General features: G+C 39.4%; 1 protein-coding gene across 1 annotated transcript in view; it reads right to left on the bottom strand.

Annotated features, from left to right (window-relative positions):
• CDH13 (cadherin 13) overlaps nucleotides 1–15043 on the bottom strand; it is a 738851-nt gene that overhangs the window by 31219 nt on the left and 692589 nt on the right. Inside the window, exon 11 of the mRNA XM_032766126.2 lies at nucleotides 10740–10882. Within this exon, the coding sequence (XP_032622017.1) occupies nucleotides 10740–10882 (143 nt within the window). The remainder of the gene's footprint in view (nucleotides 1–10739; nucleotides 10883–15043) is intronic.

Raw genomic sequence — 15043 nt, 5'->3', positions numbered from 1 at the left:
CATGATGTCTAGACCTGATAAGAGTAGGGTTGGACAACATGGTGGTCAAAAAGCCTATAGCCACCTGCACTCCTGCCTACCACAGAATTGCCAACCTTGCCCTTAGCAATGAACCATTGCCAACGGTTCACTAATGGAGCATTTTCAACCAAAAGGAAAATACTTCACAATACTTTACTCTCTTCCTTCCAGGCATCCCTTCCCCAGCATTTGCTAAGCCCTGGGACAAGCCCAAGGCAGCTGAGGGCTGCAGAGAAAAGTTTCCAGATGTGCAAATAACCGGCGAGTATGTCTGCCAAAGTTTCACAAGTATATCCAGAGCTTTGTGAACAAACAACTTTGAAATCTGAACTTAAGGCAAAGTTGGAGTAAGCGCAAAGTTCAACATGAATCTCTTATAGGCTGGGCTCTCTGGCTCTGCCAGTGGCTTGCTGTATGACTTTGGGTAAATCACTCACCCTCTCTGTGACTCAATTTTTCCCATCTGAAAATTGAGGATAATAGCACGCACTCACCCTTTTAAAGTCTATTAAAATATACATGTGAAAAGTACTCAGTAATTTTATTAATCATTACTGTCTTCCTATAATGTTGTGCTGTATGGGCATTGGGCCAGATCTCAGATGGGAGTCTATGTTAGACAATAGTAGTGGGAATTAAAAGTGGAAATATTTAAAAAATTAAATAAAAGGGAAATATGTATATTTATCAATACTTGATTTCACATGAGAGGAGCAAGTTGTGCAGTGAAGACATTAGTACTGTACAATGCAAAAGGTATTTGACAACGTTACCATAGCCTTTGAATGTTAGATGCACCTGTAAATAATATAAGTTGTTTAGTGGGACAGCTGAGGAACAAAGAACAGATAAGCAAGACATAACCAATTAACAGGGAAAATACCAGACACACAAATCAGAAAATGTTAAGACTGGGAGACAAGTTAATCAGAGAGATTGCATATTTTTGCTTAGATATAAAAACTTGTGACACCAAAGCACCAAATATATCAAGTCTTCATTATTAGAGACATATATTTGATAGTGTACATTTTTGTCATTATAAGTATGGAACATTTATTTAAGTCCCTTCAAAAACAATTTCTTAACAGTGACAATTAGGAAAAAAAAAGAACTTTATTGCGAATTATATTTCAAACCCATCTCACACCTAGTGCTCTGGAATTGCTTATCAAATTCCCAAAGAAGAAACTTCAGCTACTTTGGACGATCTGACTATTATACAGATCTCTAAGCCATAGTGTTGCTTGAAGCCAGAACCATATCAGGAACAACAGAGCAGAAACTGTCTCACATCACATTGACAAGACTAAAGGTAGAAAGATTTGTGAAGTTATTTCTTTTGATTGCATTATGTTTACAGGCCTATCAAGTTAATCCATTAGCTATGTCCTTTTGTGCCACCATGCAGAAATTACAAAACTATTTAATTCTTAGGACAAAATTCTCTCCTCCCATTGCAATCAGTGAGAGCTATTAACACACATCTGAGGGCATAATTTGGCATTTAAACACAGATTTTCTTTCAAGCCAACAGTCTGAAAACTCAGCCACTCATTTAAGTTTCACCAACAATGATTTCATTCTCAGAAATTAGAGTATTGCTATCATTTCCTTTAAAAAGTCTTTTTTACCCACAATTTGCTTTAGGCTATCACGCAAAACCCAATTCTGGACTCTGTTACACTAGTTTAATGCTGCTATAATTCTACTGAAGTGAAAAGTTGTACTGATGTAAAACCAGAGTGTAGAAACAAACCCTCAGCGTTTGTTCACTTATAATAGTAAGAAATAATATTCTTCACATATAAGCAGTAAAAACCGTTGCGATTTTGGAGTCAATAACTCTTGGCACTTTCCATCACCCTGTCATGTATAAAGCTACTGAAAGCTGAAGTATACCTCTTTAAACATCTATGGACAAGATTCTTATCTCAGTTCTATCAGAGTAACTTAAGGCAGTAGGGTTATTTGGAATTACACCCATGTAACTAAGAGTTCAATATGAGCCTGAGTTGGGCTTTTTGACTTTGGGCTTTGACTTGGACTTTTCACCAACTCACTTGTGTATTCTCAGCTTCAGCTTTGCCTCAGACAGCTATGCAAGCACTTACAAGCAACATAATATAAGCTCACTGGATTGCTTTAATATATTCCTCTTGTCTCACTTAATATTTTCAAGATGGGAAGAGAAGAGAAGAATGAAAGGAACACTTTAGAAGTCCCAGAAGTGTTCGGAATGAGCTATGCAGTCACACAGTGTAACCTTTGGACGGGCTAAGTAGCACATTTTCTCTGGAAATAAGATGCTGCAAATTCAATTTTTGAAAAAATAACATTTGGAAACCTGCCGTAGGACTAAATGACTTTGAAAGTTTAAGGCAAATGTTCTAACTTTCCTCTTGTTGCAAAAATCTTTAACTGCCTCTCTCTCATCAATATTCAGCTAAATCTCGCACGATACGAACAAGAAATTCTCTGTCAGCTGTTTCTCTAAACAGGAAATGTGTGCATGTCAAGTGTTTTGGCACTGATCTACCTGATCTGCAGGCACAAATCCAGTTCACAGGAAAATTCTGTTATTGTCATATGTGGGTTCATGTCTACAAATAACCTACTGAAGTCAAGAGGACTTTCTGAGAAGCAACTCTTTACAAATAAAGGTATCAAATCTGGCCACGTTGGAAAATCTGGCCCATAAATGTACTCCTCAGTCATTTTGCAAAGAATAACTCCCAAAGTCTCAATGAACAATAATTCATTTCTATTTTTTTTGTTACATTTCTCTGGTACACAGATATCTTCTTTCATGATATATGGAAATAAACAGCCCATAAAAGTTACAATCCTTTATTCATTACAATATTCTATGCAGATCATATTTTGAGTAATTATATTTCAAAAGAGCAAAGCTCTGTCAGCATATCAAATTGCTACTGACATATGCATCCGTCTTAAATACTGTTTTCAGCAATTTAATTTCTTTTTCTAATCACCAGTCCATGGTGACAAATTTAAACAATATTTTCTGTGCAATTTATATTTTATTGAAATTTAAAATGGCAAGAAAAGGATGAGTATTCAATTTATTTTCCCTTCTCAATTAATACAGCAATTAAGATAAGAGGTGTAAAGCTGGCTTAATTGGGTTTCCATAGCAACTAATAGTCTTATTTCTTCCAAAATAGCATGTTTTAGGTGGAATCAATTGGTGGTAATTTGATTATATACATCATGAAGCAAGAAGACAGGTTAAGATACATGTAAAGAGAAATTTTGATTGCAAATTGTTATGCATCTCTTTGTTACTCCAGTTTTTCCTCTCTTCTGGTTGTTGTCTGTTTTTGTTCATCATCAGACACAACACTAAATAATAATTTTTCTTTTTAATGAATGGAAATGTTGCCCCCTGTATGTATTTTGACTGGGGTTCATTCAATCTGGCCATCAAAAATACTGAAAAAGTTGTAATTAGAACCTTCTTCGTCATTTCTTATTCATTTTAGTTTGGAAAGGTCAATGGAGAAATTGAAACTGAGCCATTCAGCTGACCTGTATATACATAGAATCATAGAAATGTAGGGCTGGAAGCGACATCAAAAGGTCATCTTCAGTCCCCTGCATTGAGGCAGGACCTAGATCATCTCTGACAGGTGTTTGTCCAACCTGCTGGAGATTTCACAACCTCTCTTGGAAGCCTATTCAAGAGTTTAACTACTCTTATAATTAGAAAGTTTTCCCTCATACCTAACTTAAATCTCCCTCATTGCAGATTACTTCTTGTCCTAATATCAGTGGACATAGAGAACAATTGATCACTGTCCGCTTTATAATAGCCCTTAACAGATTTGAAGACTTATCAGGTCCACCCTCAGTTTTCTTTTCTCAAGAGAACACATGCCCAGTTTTTATAACCTTTCCTCACAGGTCAGGGTTTCTAAACCATTCATCATTTTTGCTGCTCTCCTCTGGACTCTCCCCAATTTGTCCATATCTTGCCTAAAGTGTGGCACCTAGAATTGGATGCAGTACTCCAGTTGATGCCCTATCGGTGCCAAGTCGAGTGGGACAATTACCTCATGTGTTTTACATATGACACTTTTGTTAACATACCACAAAATTATATTAGCCATTTTCGCAACTGCATCACGTTATTGACTCATATTCGATTTGCAATCCACTAGAGCCCCTAGAACCGTTTCAGCAGCACTATCATCTAGCCATTTATTCACTGCTTTGTAGTAATCATAATAATAATAATAATAATAATAATAATAATAATGGTGCATTTGATTTTTCCTTCCTAAGCGTAGTACTTTGCACTTAGTTGTACCGAATTTCATCTTGCTGATTTCAGGCCTATTCTCCAATTTGTTAAGGTCATTTTGAATTCTAATCCTGTCCTCCAAAGTGCTTGCAATCCATCCAAGCATATCTTCCACTCCATTATCCAAGTCATTAATGAAGACATTGAATAGTACTGGACCCAAGACTGACCTCTGCGAGACCTCACTAGATACACCCTCTCCGTATGACAGTGAACTATTGATACTCTGAGTACGGTCTTTCAACCAGCTGTGTACCCACCTTACAGTAGTTTCATCCAGACCACATTTCCCTTGTTTTCTTATGAGAATGTCATGTGGGACTGCATCAAAAGTCTTAATAAAATCAAGGAATATTTTGTTTACTGCTTCCCCCCATCCACTAGGCCAGTAATCATGTCAAAGAAGAAAATTAGGTTTGCTTGGAATGATTTATTTTTGATAAATAGTTGCAGGCTATTCCTTATAACCTTATTATTCTCTACAAACTGATAGTTCAATAATTTGTTCCAGTATCTTCCCAGGTATCAAATAATTACCTGCTATAATTCCCTGGGTCCTCCGTTCCCCCCTTTTTAAAGATAGATATTATGGTTGCCCTTCTCCAGTCTTCTGGGACCTCATCAATCCTCCACGAGTTCTCAAAGATAATTGCTAATGGTTCTGAGATTGCTTCAACTAATTCCTTAGGTACCCAAAGATGAATTTTATCAGGCCCTTCCATACTTCTACATTATCTAAATATCCTTTAACCTGTCCTTTCCCCATTGTGTCTTGTATTCCTCTCCCTTTGTTGTTAATATTAAATTGTGTTGAATATTTGGTCACATTAACCTTTTAAGTGAAGACTGAAGGAAATAGGCATTAAACCTCAGCCATCTTGATGTCATCAGTTATTAGCTCTCCTTCCCCAGTAATTAGAGGACCCACATTTTCTTTGCCTTTCTCTTCTCCTAATATATTTCTAGAACCACTTAGTATTGCCCTTCATGTCCCTGGCTAGATGCAACTCACTTTACGTCTTAGCCTTTCTGATTTTGTCCCAACATGCTTGTCTTACTCTTTTGAACTCCTCCTTAGTAGTTCATCCATGATTCTACTTTTTGTAGGATTCCTTTTTGATTCTGAGGCCCTTAAAGAGCTCCTGATGCAGCCACATTGGCTACTTACTATTCTTCCTGTCTTGCCTTCACATCGGGATAGTTTGCAATTGTGCCTTTAATATTGTGGCTTTGAGAAAGTCAACTTTCCTGAACTCCCTTTTCCCTTAAATGTTCTTCCTATAAGACTTTACCTCTATCAGTTCTCCGAGTTTGCTGAAATGTGCATTTTTGAAGTCAATTTTTCATATTTCATGGTAACTTTCACCCAAATTGCCTTCCACCTTCTGATTTGCTACCAATTCCTCTGTCTTGGTCAGAATCAAGTCTAAAATGGCTGCCCTGGTTACTTCCTCCACCTTCTGAAATGAACAGTTGTCCCCAACAATTCCAAGAACTTACTGGCTATTTTATGTTTTGCCATATTATTTTTCCAATAGATGTCTGTGTAGTTAAAGCTCCTTGTTACTTCTATTTCTTTTGTTTTGGATATTTCTGTTATTTGTTCTAGAAATGCCTCATCCACCTCCTCTTCCTGATTTTGTGTTCTATAGTAGACATTTACCACAACATCATTCCTGGTTTTTTACCTCTTTTATTTTTACCCAGAGACTTTCAACTGATCTGCCTCTTCAGCTCCTCCTGGATCTCAGAAAGAGTGGATAAATTCTTGATGCAACAACTCCTGAACAAGCTGTACATGTCTATACCAATATTCCAATATTCCAGTCATGAGATTTATCCCATTAAGTCTCTATGATGCCAATTAAATAATAATTTAGCATATGTACTTATAGTCCGAGTTCTTCATGTTTATTCCCTATACTCATTTCATGCTTAATTTGTCACAATGTAAATACTGAAATCATTTTGGATGTAGAGACTGTTCTACACAGTCATACGTGTTCTTCTCCTCTTACCATTGCTTATGGATATTTGCATAAATACAGGGCAGTTCCAGCTTGTTCCACTGATGCAGGGTCTTCAATGGACCCTATACTAGTTAAGTATTGGTTTAATGTAGCCCATCCCCAATACGCCTCCTACCATGAGGAGAGAAGAACAGGAACTGGTACACTTTTCTCTCAAGTGGGGGAATTCTCTGCTGGACATTTGTGGATGGTGTTCATCCCCTTTGGTCCTCCTGAATAGCACCTCATGAGTAATGCCAAGGGGCTGAAGCTTATTACAGACTCAGCTCAAATCAGAAGTAATTACTATCTGAGTTTTGTGAGCCTCATCATGGCACCTACAACTGACATCCCTGGGTAACAAAAGGGGTATTTCACATGATATTATACTGACATAGACTAACTAGAAGCCATATTTTTAAAATAGACAACAAAAATCACCATATTTGAGAAATCATAGCACAAAATAAGGGAACTTTGTCATTCCACAATCACACTGATAACTTCCTGCTTGTTTTCTGGGCTGTGACTGGAAATTTCAAAATCCAATGAGAAAGATTGTACTTAGTTTTCAGCATGAGCTAAAATAGCCAGCTGCTCTATTTTCCGGCAATCACCCAGAATGCTCCAGTTAATAATAATGTCTTTGGGATGATTATTGAAGGATACTGCAACATATTCAAACAGGAAATGCTAACATTTTCTTGAAAGGTTGTTCTAGCCCAGTTTTGCAAACCCACTAGGCTTCTTGCCCTTACAAAAATAAATACATGAAAAATAGTACAGCATCCTACAGTCATGGTGCAAACGACCACATTTTATAATAGTGATACTGCAGTGTTTTGAGTGACTACTGCAGCATTTATTTCAATAAGGGAGCATTGGGAAGAAGCCTAAGATGTTTTCCGTGTTTACCTAAATCAGTATATTTCCCATTATCAACCTGCTCTCAGATTAAACACAGTCCTCTCCACTTATGTTAGCTCTGCTCCATGATCTTTTCCACCAGCATTTAATTTCTCCTTTAATAGACCAGAGTCTCTATGTCTAAAAATCTACAGGTGCCTTCCCAAGTCATGTATTCCGTTTCTCAGACTTATTTTTATGAGCTTAAGCTTATGACTTAAGGCAAAGTCTGCAGCAGTTCAAGCTTCCCCAAGTGACTCAAACTTGACTTGGAGGTGAGAAGATAGTTCAAGTTCCACCCAATACCTAGTCAAAGCCAGAATTAAACAGATGCTACTTTTTAGGCCACATCAATCACAGAATAAAGAACCCTATAATGTTTTATGAATAGATAGAGAACATATTTGCATTGGCAGGACGAAATCCACATTTAGTGAAGATCAGATAAATAACTGCTCTCTTTTCCTGGCTAGTGGCCACACGCGATGGCTAGAGAAAAAACCTACAGTGTGTGCCAGAACACAGCCTTTGAATAAAAGACACTGTGGTTGAATGTCTTTTGCCTCCCCTCTCACCTTGCTCCAAGACTCTTGGTCACATGCATAATTTGAACTGGCTGAAATAACACTGTGTTTTCAATTTACCACCCAATCTGTTTGGACTGCTTTTAACCTTCCCAGAACAGCCACTATCACACATAATTCTAACCTTATTCACTGATTTAAACTAGAATATATTCAGTAAACTGAAAAAATGACCTTTCCCTTTGGAGTTTATGGATACTGCAGCTCTCAAAAAGAATGTATGCAGGGTATTTTCATTTGATTTTCATTCAGTTAATTTAACCTTCTTTTAAAGTCCTGGAAGAATTTTATATTCATTTTAGATTATTCTACCACCAAGTTACATATATTATTTAGCTGTATGGCATTTAATAAAGCTTTTCAAACTGGGCATTAGAGTTAACTGGCTAGAAAAAATGAGCAGAATCCAGCATGGCTGGTTAGCACTTTTTGGTGACCCATCAGTAGCGGAAGGAGGGGAGTAGGATGTGCCTCACTTTGCTTGGATGTGTCCGATAATGTCAAAGTTGATTGACTACTATGTTAACATTACCTCAGATGGACACATAACAGACTTCCTTAATAATGTGCTGCCATTGAATATGGCTTCTCAAGTACTCTGAGAGAGTTCTTTGTACCAGTCCTCTGTGAAACCTGCTCCTCTTGTTTTTCTGAGCAGTGCATAAGTGACTTTTCCTCTTCTTGTCCATCCATTCTGCCCAATATCTGACAAAGAATCATGGCAGCAGCGAGCTGAGATTCTCCGGTCAGAATGCATGTTGTCATGGGGGTATTCAGGTGCTTCATAGCTGGGTGACCTCGCTCTGTACTGAGGCGCCCAATTCCAACTACCTCCTAGCATCTGTTATTACCTGCACCCGTTTGAAAGATGTTACTGATGAAGTTAACTACCAAAAAACAACAGTGCAGCGGTCTGTATAATTCCTTTTGCATACAGCCATGATGCTCAGATACTGTGACATGAGAACCTACATACTTGTAAAATAGAGAAAAACGATCACTGTGACTGCCTGCATTGGCAGGTATCTGCACCTGAAAATATTCAAATGTTTTGCTCCCTCATTTCTCTCGCTTTGATAATGGGTGGGACAATTTTCCCCTGCTCCTGCATACAACTCTAAGCCTCTGCTTCCTGTCTCTTGCGTGTCTACAGGTTTGCCCTTGACGCAGACATAGTGGCAAAATGAGGACACATGGCAGGCTGCAACTGTTATTAAATTTAAATAGAGGGGAGATGCATTACCCGCCCATCATCCATACTCTCCTATATCAGGCATTTAATTGGTTCCAGTTTGGGGGTTACAGGGTTCTTACCATATGGCTCCCACTCCAGGTTAAATCCTGGGAACTGAGGAATGCTGGCCAATCAGTACCCCTCCAACTGACAAGGGAAGAGGGAAGGAGCTATCTGGTGTTCCTCACCAAGTATCTCCCTCCTTTGCTGAAGGGCTGTTCCCTTTCACTGCTGGCCTCAACAAGTTCCCCCACCGACTGAAAATTAAGCTGTAAGTAATTTGATCCCAGTTTTCCTATTGGCTCAATATAAGATTACAACGGATCCCCGGCATCCATCTCCCACTTATCCGTTGTTTAGTATCATAAGGGGACTGTGTTCCAATTCATGTTAGTCCCAATCCACATTTCCATCATTTCACCATTTGCGTGGCTATTCTTTGGATGCTTCCCCCAGTGTCCAGGAGGTGCTGAGAGGGTGGAGGAGGAGCAGGAATAGGGTGCGCTCAAAGGAAAAGGCAGATTTGGGTGGGAAGAGGCGGGCTGGGTGGAGAGGGGGTGGGAAGAGGTGGGATGGGTCACTCTTTCTTATGGGGAAAAATTCCCCGGTATCCGTCGTTTCAGTATCCATTGCCCTTTTCAAGAGCACAATCCTGACATATATTGGGGACCCCTGGAGCCTTTCTGATGCTATTATAATTAAGACACATTTTTGAAAAATGATTAGTGAGCAAACAAAGGCAAAGGGGTAGGTTTAGTGCCACATTTCTTCTATGGAAATTACACTAAGAAAGAAACATATTTATGAATATACAAGTAAATCACTTCTGCAGAGGATTCTTTTTCTTTTTTGCATTGAAGGAGATGATTCCTTTTTCTTGTCAGACCTACCAAACGTTTCCTGAGCCAAGTCATGTGATTCAAAAAATGTGAAATTACTCTCCTAAAAAGAACATTTTACAATTCATCACCAGGGCTAAAGCAACTGCAGCTGTGGAAAACTGTTAGCATATTAGCTGTTATATTCCATAGAAAGGCTCTCTATTTTGTGCCTTCAGCTCTGGAGATTTGCAGGCATGTTCAGGCTTTTCTCTGCATTTTTATGTGCTACAAAAGTCACTTGTAGTGAATTTTTGCAACATACTTTAATTTAGATTATGCTCAACAGAAGAAACTTTAATACACATACTATGTAAAAAGATTGCATTTTAACAAGGGGTTTTAATTATGTTTTTCTTGTCACTGTCATTATGTGTTAAATAGGATAGAATTCACCATATCCAGGATGAGTTTGTTATTGGTGCCGTAGGCTTAATAACAGCTCAAATATTATGAAGAAATTAACTCTGATGAAGATGATTTATTACCACCCGAGTACATTCATCACATGCATTGTTTACTATTATCAGTGAGGGCTCTGTAGGATTAAATGTCTCTAGCATAGGCCCCAAAACCTATGCCATTCTGAGTTTGAAGTCTAACTTCCTCCCCACTTACTTTGTGCCTCTATTTGTCTACAAATATCTTAGACTCTTAAGGGTCAATTCAGAAAATTACTTAAGTCTTTACGCATGTGCTTTTTTGAAAAGTGGCCTTCAAAGGGAAAAAAAAATCAAATGCATTTTCAATCCAGTAATATTATCAGCAATCATTACTCACCACTGTCAATTGCCTGAAACAGGGCTGTATAGACGTTGTTGTGGACATAGGGTGATTCACGATCCAGGACAGCAGTGGTGAAAATGGTACCATTTGTAGGATTAATTTCCAGCCATCCTGCCAGATCCTTATAAACAGAATACCTAGGCAAAAAGATAAAAGCCATCAGCTGGTCACATATCTAAACTTGAACTGATTATGTTATTACAGAAGGACAATCCTTTGCACGGACTGCCTTTCTTAGGAGAATCTCTTAAGCACTTTCAAAAACAGTTACTTAAGCCTCACGACACTGCTTTGAAATAGGTGATTATAATTAGACTCATTTTACAGAAAGAGAGGTGAAGGCCAACATTTTCAAACAGAGTTAGGCACCTAAATCAATTTTAAACACAGGCAACCTATTTCTCATGGGTGCTGACTGCCTTCTGTCTGAGGACTTTAATACTACTGTCCATCATAGATTATTAGGGATCTCAGAAGATCATCTAGTCCAATGCCCTGCTCAAACCAAGACCAATCCCCAACTAAAACCCCAAATGGGCCCACTCAAGGATTGAGCTCACAACGCTGGGTTTAGCAGGCCAATGCTCAAACCACTAAGCTATCCCTCCACTGTTGGATTGAACCATCTTCCACATACAACCAATAGTAATAGTGAAGCTCAGCGTGAACTTCGCAACTCTAGCACTACACCCTTTTCAGGGTCAGAACTCTGTGAGGGGTGGGGCGGAATAGTGCTTATTTTGTTGTTGTCTTTTTGTTGGGTATTTTGGATTTTATTTTATTGGTTGCTAAGGGGTTGAGGATTAGAAAGGAATTAAAAGGGTGCTTTAAATGTCATTCTTATAGTGGAAAGGATTTTTTGAAGAGCAAGGTTTTGCTGTGTTTCCCAAAGATGGTCAGATGTTGGATCTGCTTGATCTTCTCAAAATGTTTGTTCCATATCCAGCTCCCCTCCTCCAAGGATGCTTTGTCTTCAGCTCTCACATGCTTCCTTCCGGGCTTTGTGATCTGCATTATTCTGCTTCCACAGACTTCAAGCTGCAGGTGCTCAGACTTTGAACAATCAGGCCACTTCCATAGTCACTTATATATGGATATAAAACACTGCCTTTTGGGAGACCTGATACCTACTCCATTATTGTAGACCATCCTTCTTCCTTATCATGATCATTTAGGTCCTGATCCTCGAAAGACTTAGGCTAGTGCTTAACTTTATGCACTATGAGTAGCATAACTGAAGTCAAATTACATGTATAACTCTTTGTAGAATCAGGGCCTAATTCTATATGCAGTTAAATACATTGAAAATAATCTAACCATAATAAGTTGAAATAACAGACACAAATTCCCTTTTTAATTAAATATTTTAATGCATCAAGTCTCCAATTGAAATGCCTATTGAACAATCAATATGCACTTTAGCGAGATGCTTATCTGCTTGAAATGGATTGCTTTATAGGTCATAACAGTCAGCAAGTCTACCATGGGTATATTGAATCACTATCAATTGACATGAAGCCTGTTTATTGTTTTATGAATATCTGTGAAAAACCAGGAGTTTAGAGAGGCCTTCATTTAAAAGGTGCACTAGGCAGATATTGCTGCTAAAAATCATCCACCCATTGAGGGAAACAACCAAAAGCAGTGGATTGTCAAGAAGAAAATAGTGCCAGAAAAGAAAATAAATAAATGAATTGAGGGTCAGCAACCTAAAGAAGCAAGCACGGTGAATGGCAGTTTCGGAGGCTTGCCTTGGTTTCATGTAGCTGAGACATTCTATTTATTTCACGTACTTATATGGAAACCATTACCACAACATTTGAGCACTTCATAATCTTTAACCTATTTATCGCCACAGTGAAATCCATTAACTTCAGCTGACTTTGGACCAGGCAAAGGGCTCAGAATAAATCCTATTAAAGTCAATGGAAAGACTATCACTGACTTTCACAAGAGATGGATCATGCCTTAAATTCTGTCTTCCCAGCCTATACGAGTAAAGCCAGATTCTAATCTCATTTACCCCTGGTTAGCTCCATTAGCAACAGGGAAAGTCGTTCTCATTTGCACTGGTGTAAGTGAGATCTGACTCAAACCTTTATTCTGATGGCACAGGATATGGAATTTGCTTTTTGATCTCCAGCTCCCAGCCCTAATAAACTGTAGCCTGATCCTACTCCCATTGAAGGCAACACATTTTCACCCTTGGCTTCTCTTGGAGCAGAGAGATTCCAGTAGGGAAAATGCAAAGAAATGAAAGCAAACGCTAATGAATAGCGAGTGCTACAGTCTATCAAACGTGTATGCACTTCCACTTTAATAACCATTTAAACATTAATCAATAGTTGAGCTTTATCTCTCATAAAAATGAGTTGCTAGAATAGTAACAAGGCTGATAATTATTTCATTGTACTCCTCTTTTTTTCTCTTTTATTATTGTTTTTATAAGATTGCAACAAAGGTAGGAACCAAAAAAAAAAAAAGAACCAGGGCAGTCTACACAATTCCCAGTCTATTGTAAGGCAGCAAATTCTCAATTAACCCTGAAACAATTTAAGGAGATTCAACACTTCTAAAGTAATGAGAATTTAAAATGGATTATATTATCTTCCCTGATTGCTCTACAAAGCACTGTTCAATGCACAAAACAAAAATAAAAATAAAAAAAAGAATTGGCTAACCCGCAATTTGGCTCAGGATACTGTAAAAGCAGTACTTTGTCTTTCCCACCAGATTTTTACATATTGTTAGAGTATACTGCGGTAGAGTTCAGATGACTATTCTTTGTTCCTTTTTCAAAAGGAGGGTTCTACTACCCAAAGGCTTAAAATAGACACTCATTAAGAAAAGCATTATATAAAACCACAAAAATTATGGAATACAAAGACTGACTTCCCCCCTTCTATTGACTTCAAGGGGACCTGCTGGTCATTCAACAGTTTTGAAAATCATCCCATATATTCAGGTGCCTAAGTATGGGTTTAGCAGCCTAACTTTAAGCACTGAGTTTTGTAAGTCACAGATAGGTGTATGTCGACCCATTTACTCACCTACATATAAATGTAGGCCCATATTCTGCGCTGTGTCAAAGACCTGATTGCAGCTTGTTCTGGGGCAGTTCTACATCAGCACTAATGAAACTTAGAACAGCCTCAGTTTGTTCTAATCTGTGCTAGCAGACTGTGCCCCTCCCCTGGCATATTTGTCCATGGGGATCACCAAAGTATAACCTGTTTGGCTGTGCCTCTTCTCCTAGTGACATGCCCCTCTATGCCAAAAGCTGCAGGGAAGTGGGGGAGGAGCCAGCTACACCACCTCCCTTAGCTGGGAAATCCTCAGCTGAGAAGGGCTTCATGGTTTATGGCATCTCTGGAGAGATGTAGCAGGGTTACAGAATGGGAGAGAATTTGACTTAATGTGTGTGTTTGATGGGGTGCCTGCCCCACACTGGTTTCTAAAGGGTTAATAGAGCCCTTGGGACGCTGTGCAGGAGACAGCCAATCAGAGGGGGGCTGCGAGGAATAGCCAATCAGGGCCAGGCTGACCCATATAAGAAAGGCTGTAGAACAGAAAAGCTTCAGTTGCTCCCTGGAGCTTGAGGAGGGAGGTGCGCTGGCTGCAACACAGGCTGAAGGCAGCAAGCACCTTGGACAGAGAATTGCTGCAGGCAGAGACCCAGGGAGCTAAAGACAGCTCCTGGCAGGCTGAAGGGGTCTGCAGGCTGAGGCAAGGGCAAAGAGAGTCTGCGGCTGCAGGGAACTGGCCCAGGGAAATCTACCAAGGAATCTGAGGGGACACCCCAAGCAGTGGCCATCTACAGGGTCCCTGGGCCGGGACCTGGAGTAGAAGGCGGGCCCAGGTTCCCTCCCCACCCCCACTTGCCACTGAGGAAGTGGTTGGACTAAGTGACTGTGACTTTCCCCCAGAAGTGGGGGCACAGAGTGCGGCACAGCCAGAGGGCTGTGTCATGAAGGGGATGCCACACTCCTAGGAGTGACGTGGGTCCTGGGAGCAGAAGTGACAGCAGCAAGATGCCACCAGAAGAGGGGGCACTGGCAGGCAGAGCTGATCCCCGAGACATCCAGCAGGGGGCGCCATGATGGTGAGTCCCACCCCGCCACAAAGTGCAATTGACTTACATGACTAAAAAAACAAGTTAAAATATTTGAAATGGCTTCATCTTTAAAGTAGTGTGGGTGTATGTATGTGTATTTATATACATATTTTCTGGGAAATATTTTTTAAGTCTTCCAAAGAACATCTCCTGAGGATGTTTAGCACACATACATAATGTCTGT

This window comes from Chelonoidis abingdonii, chromosome 19 (assembly GCF_003597395.2).
Source record: "Chelonoidis abingdonii isolate Lonesome George chromosome 19, CheloAbing_2.0, whole genome shotgun sequence".
Classification (NCBI taxonomy): Eukaryota; Metazoa; Chordata; order Testudines; family Testudinidae; genus Chelonoidis; species Chelonoidis abingdonii.
Note: the sequence above shows the minus strand (reverse complement) of the source record. Positions and strands in the feature narration are given on the sequence as shown.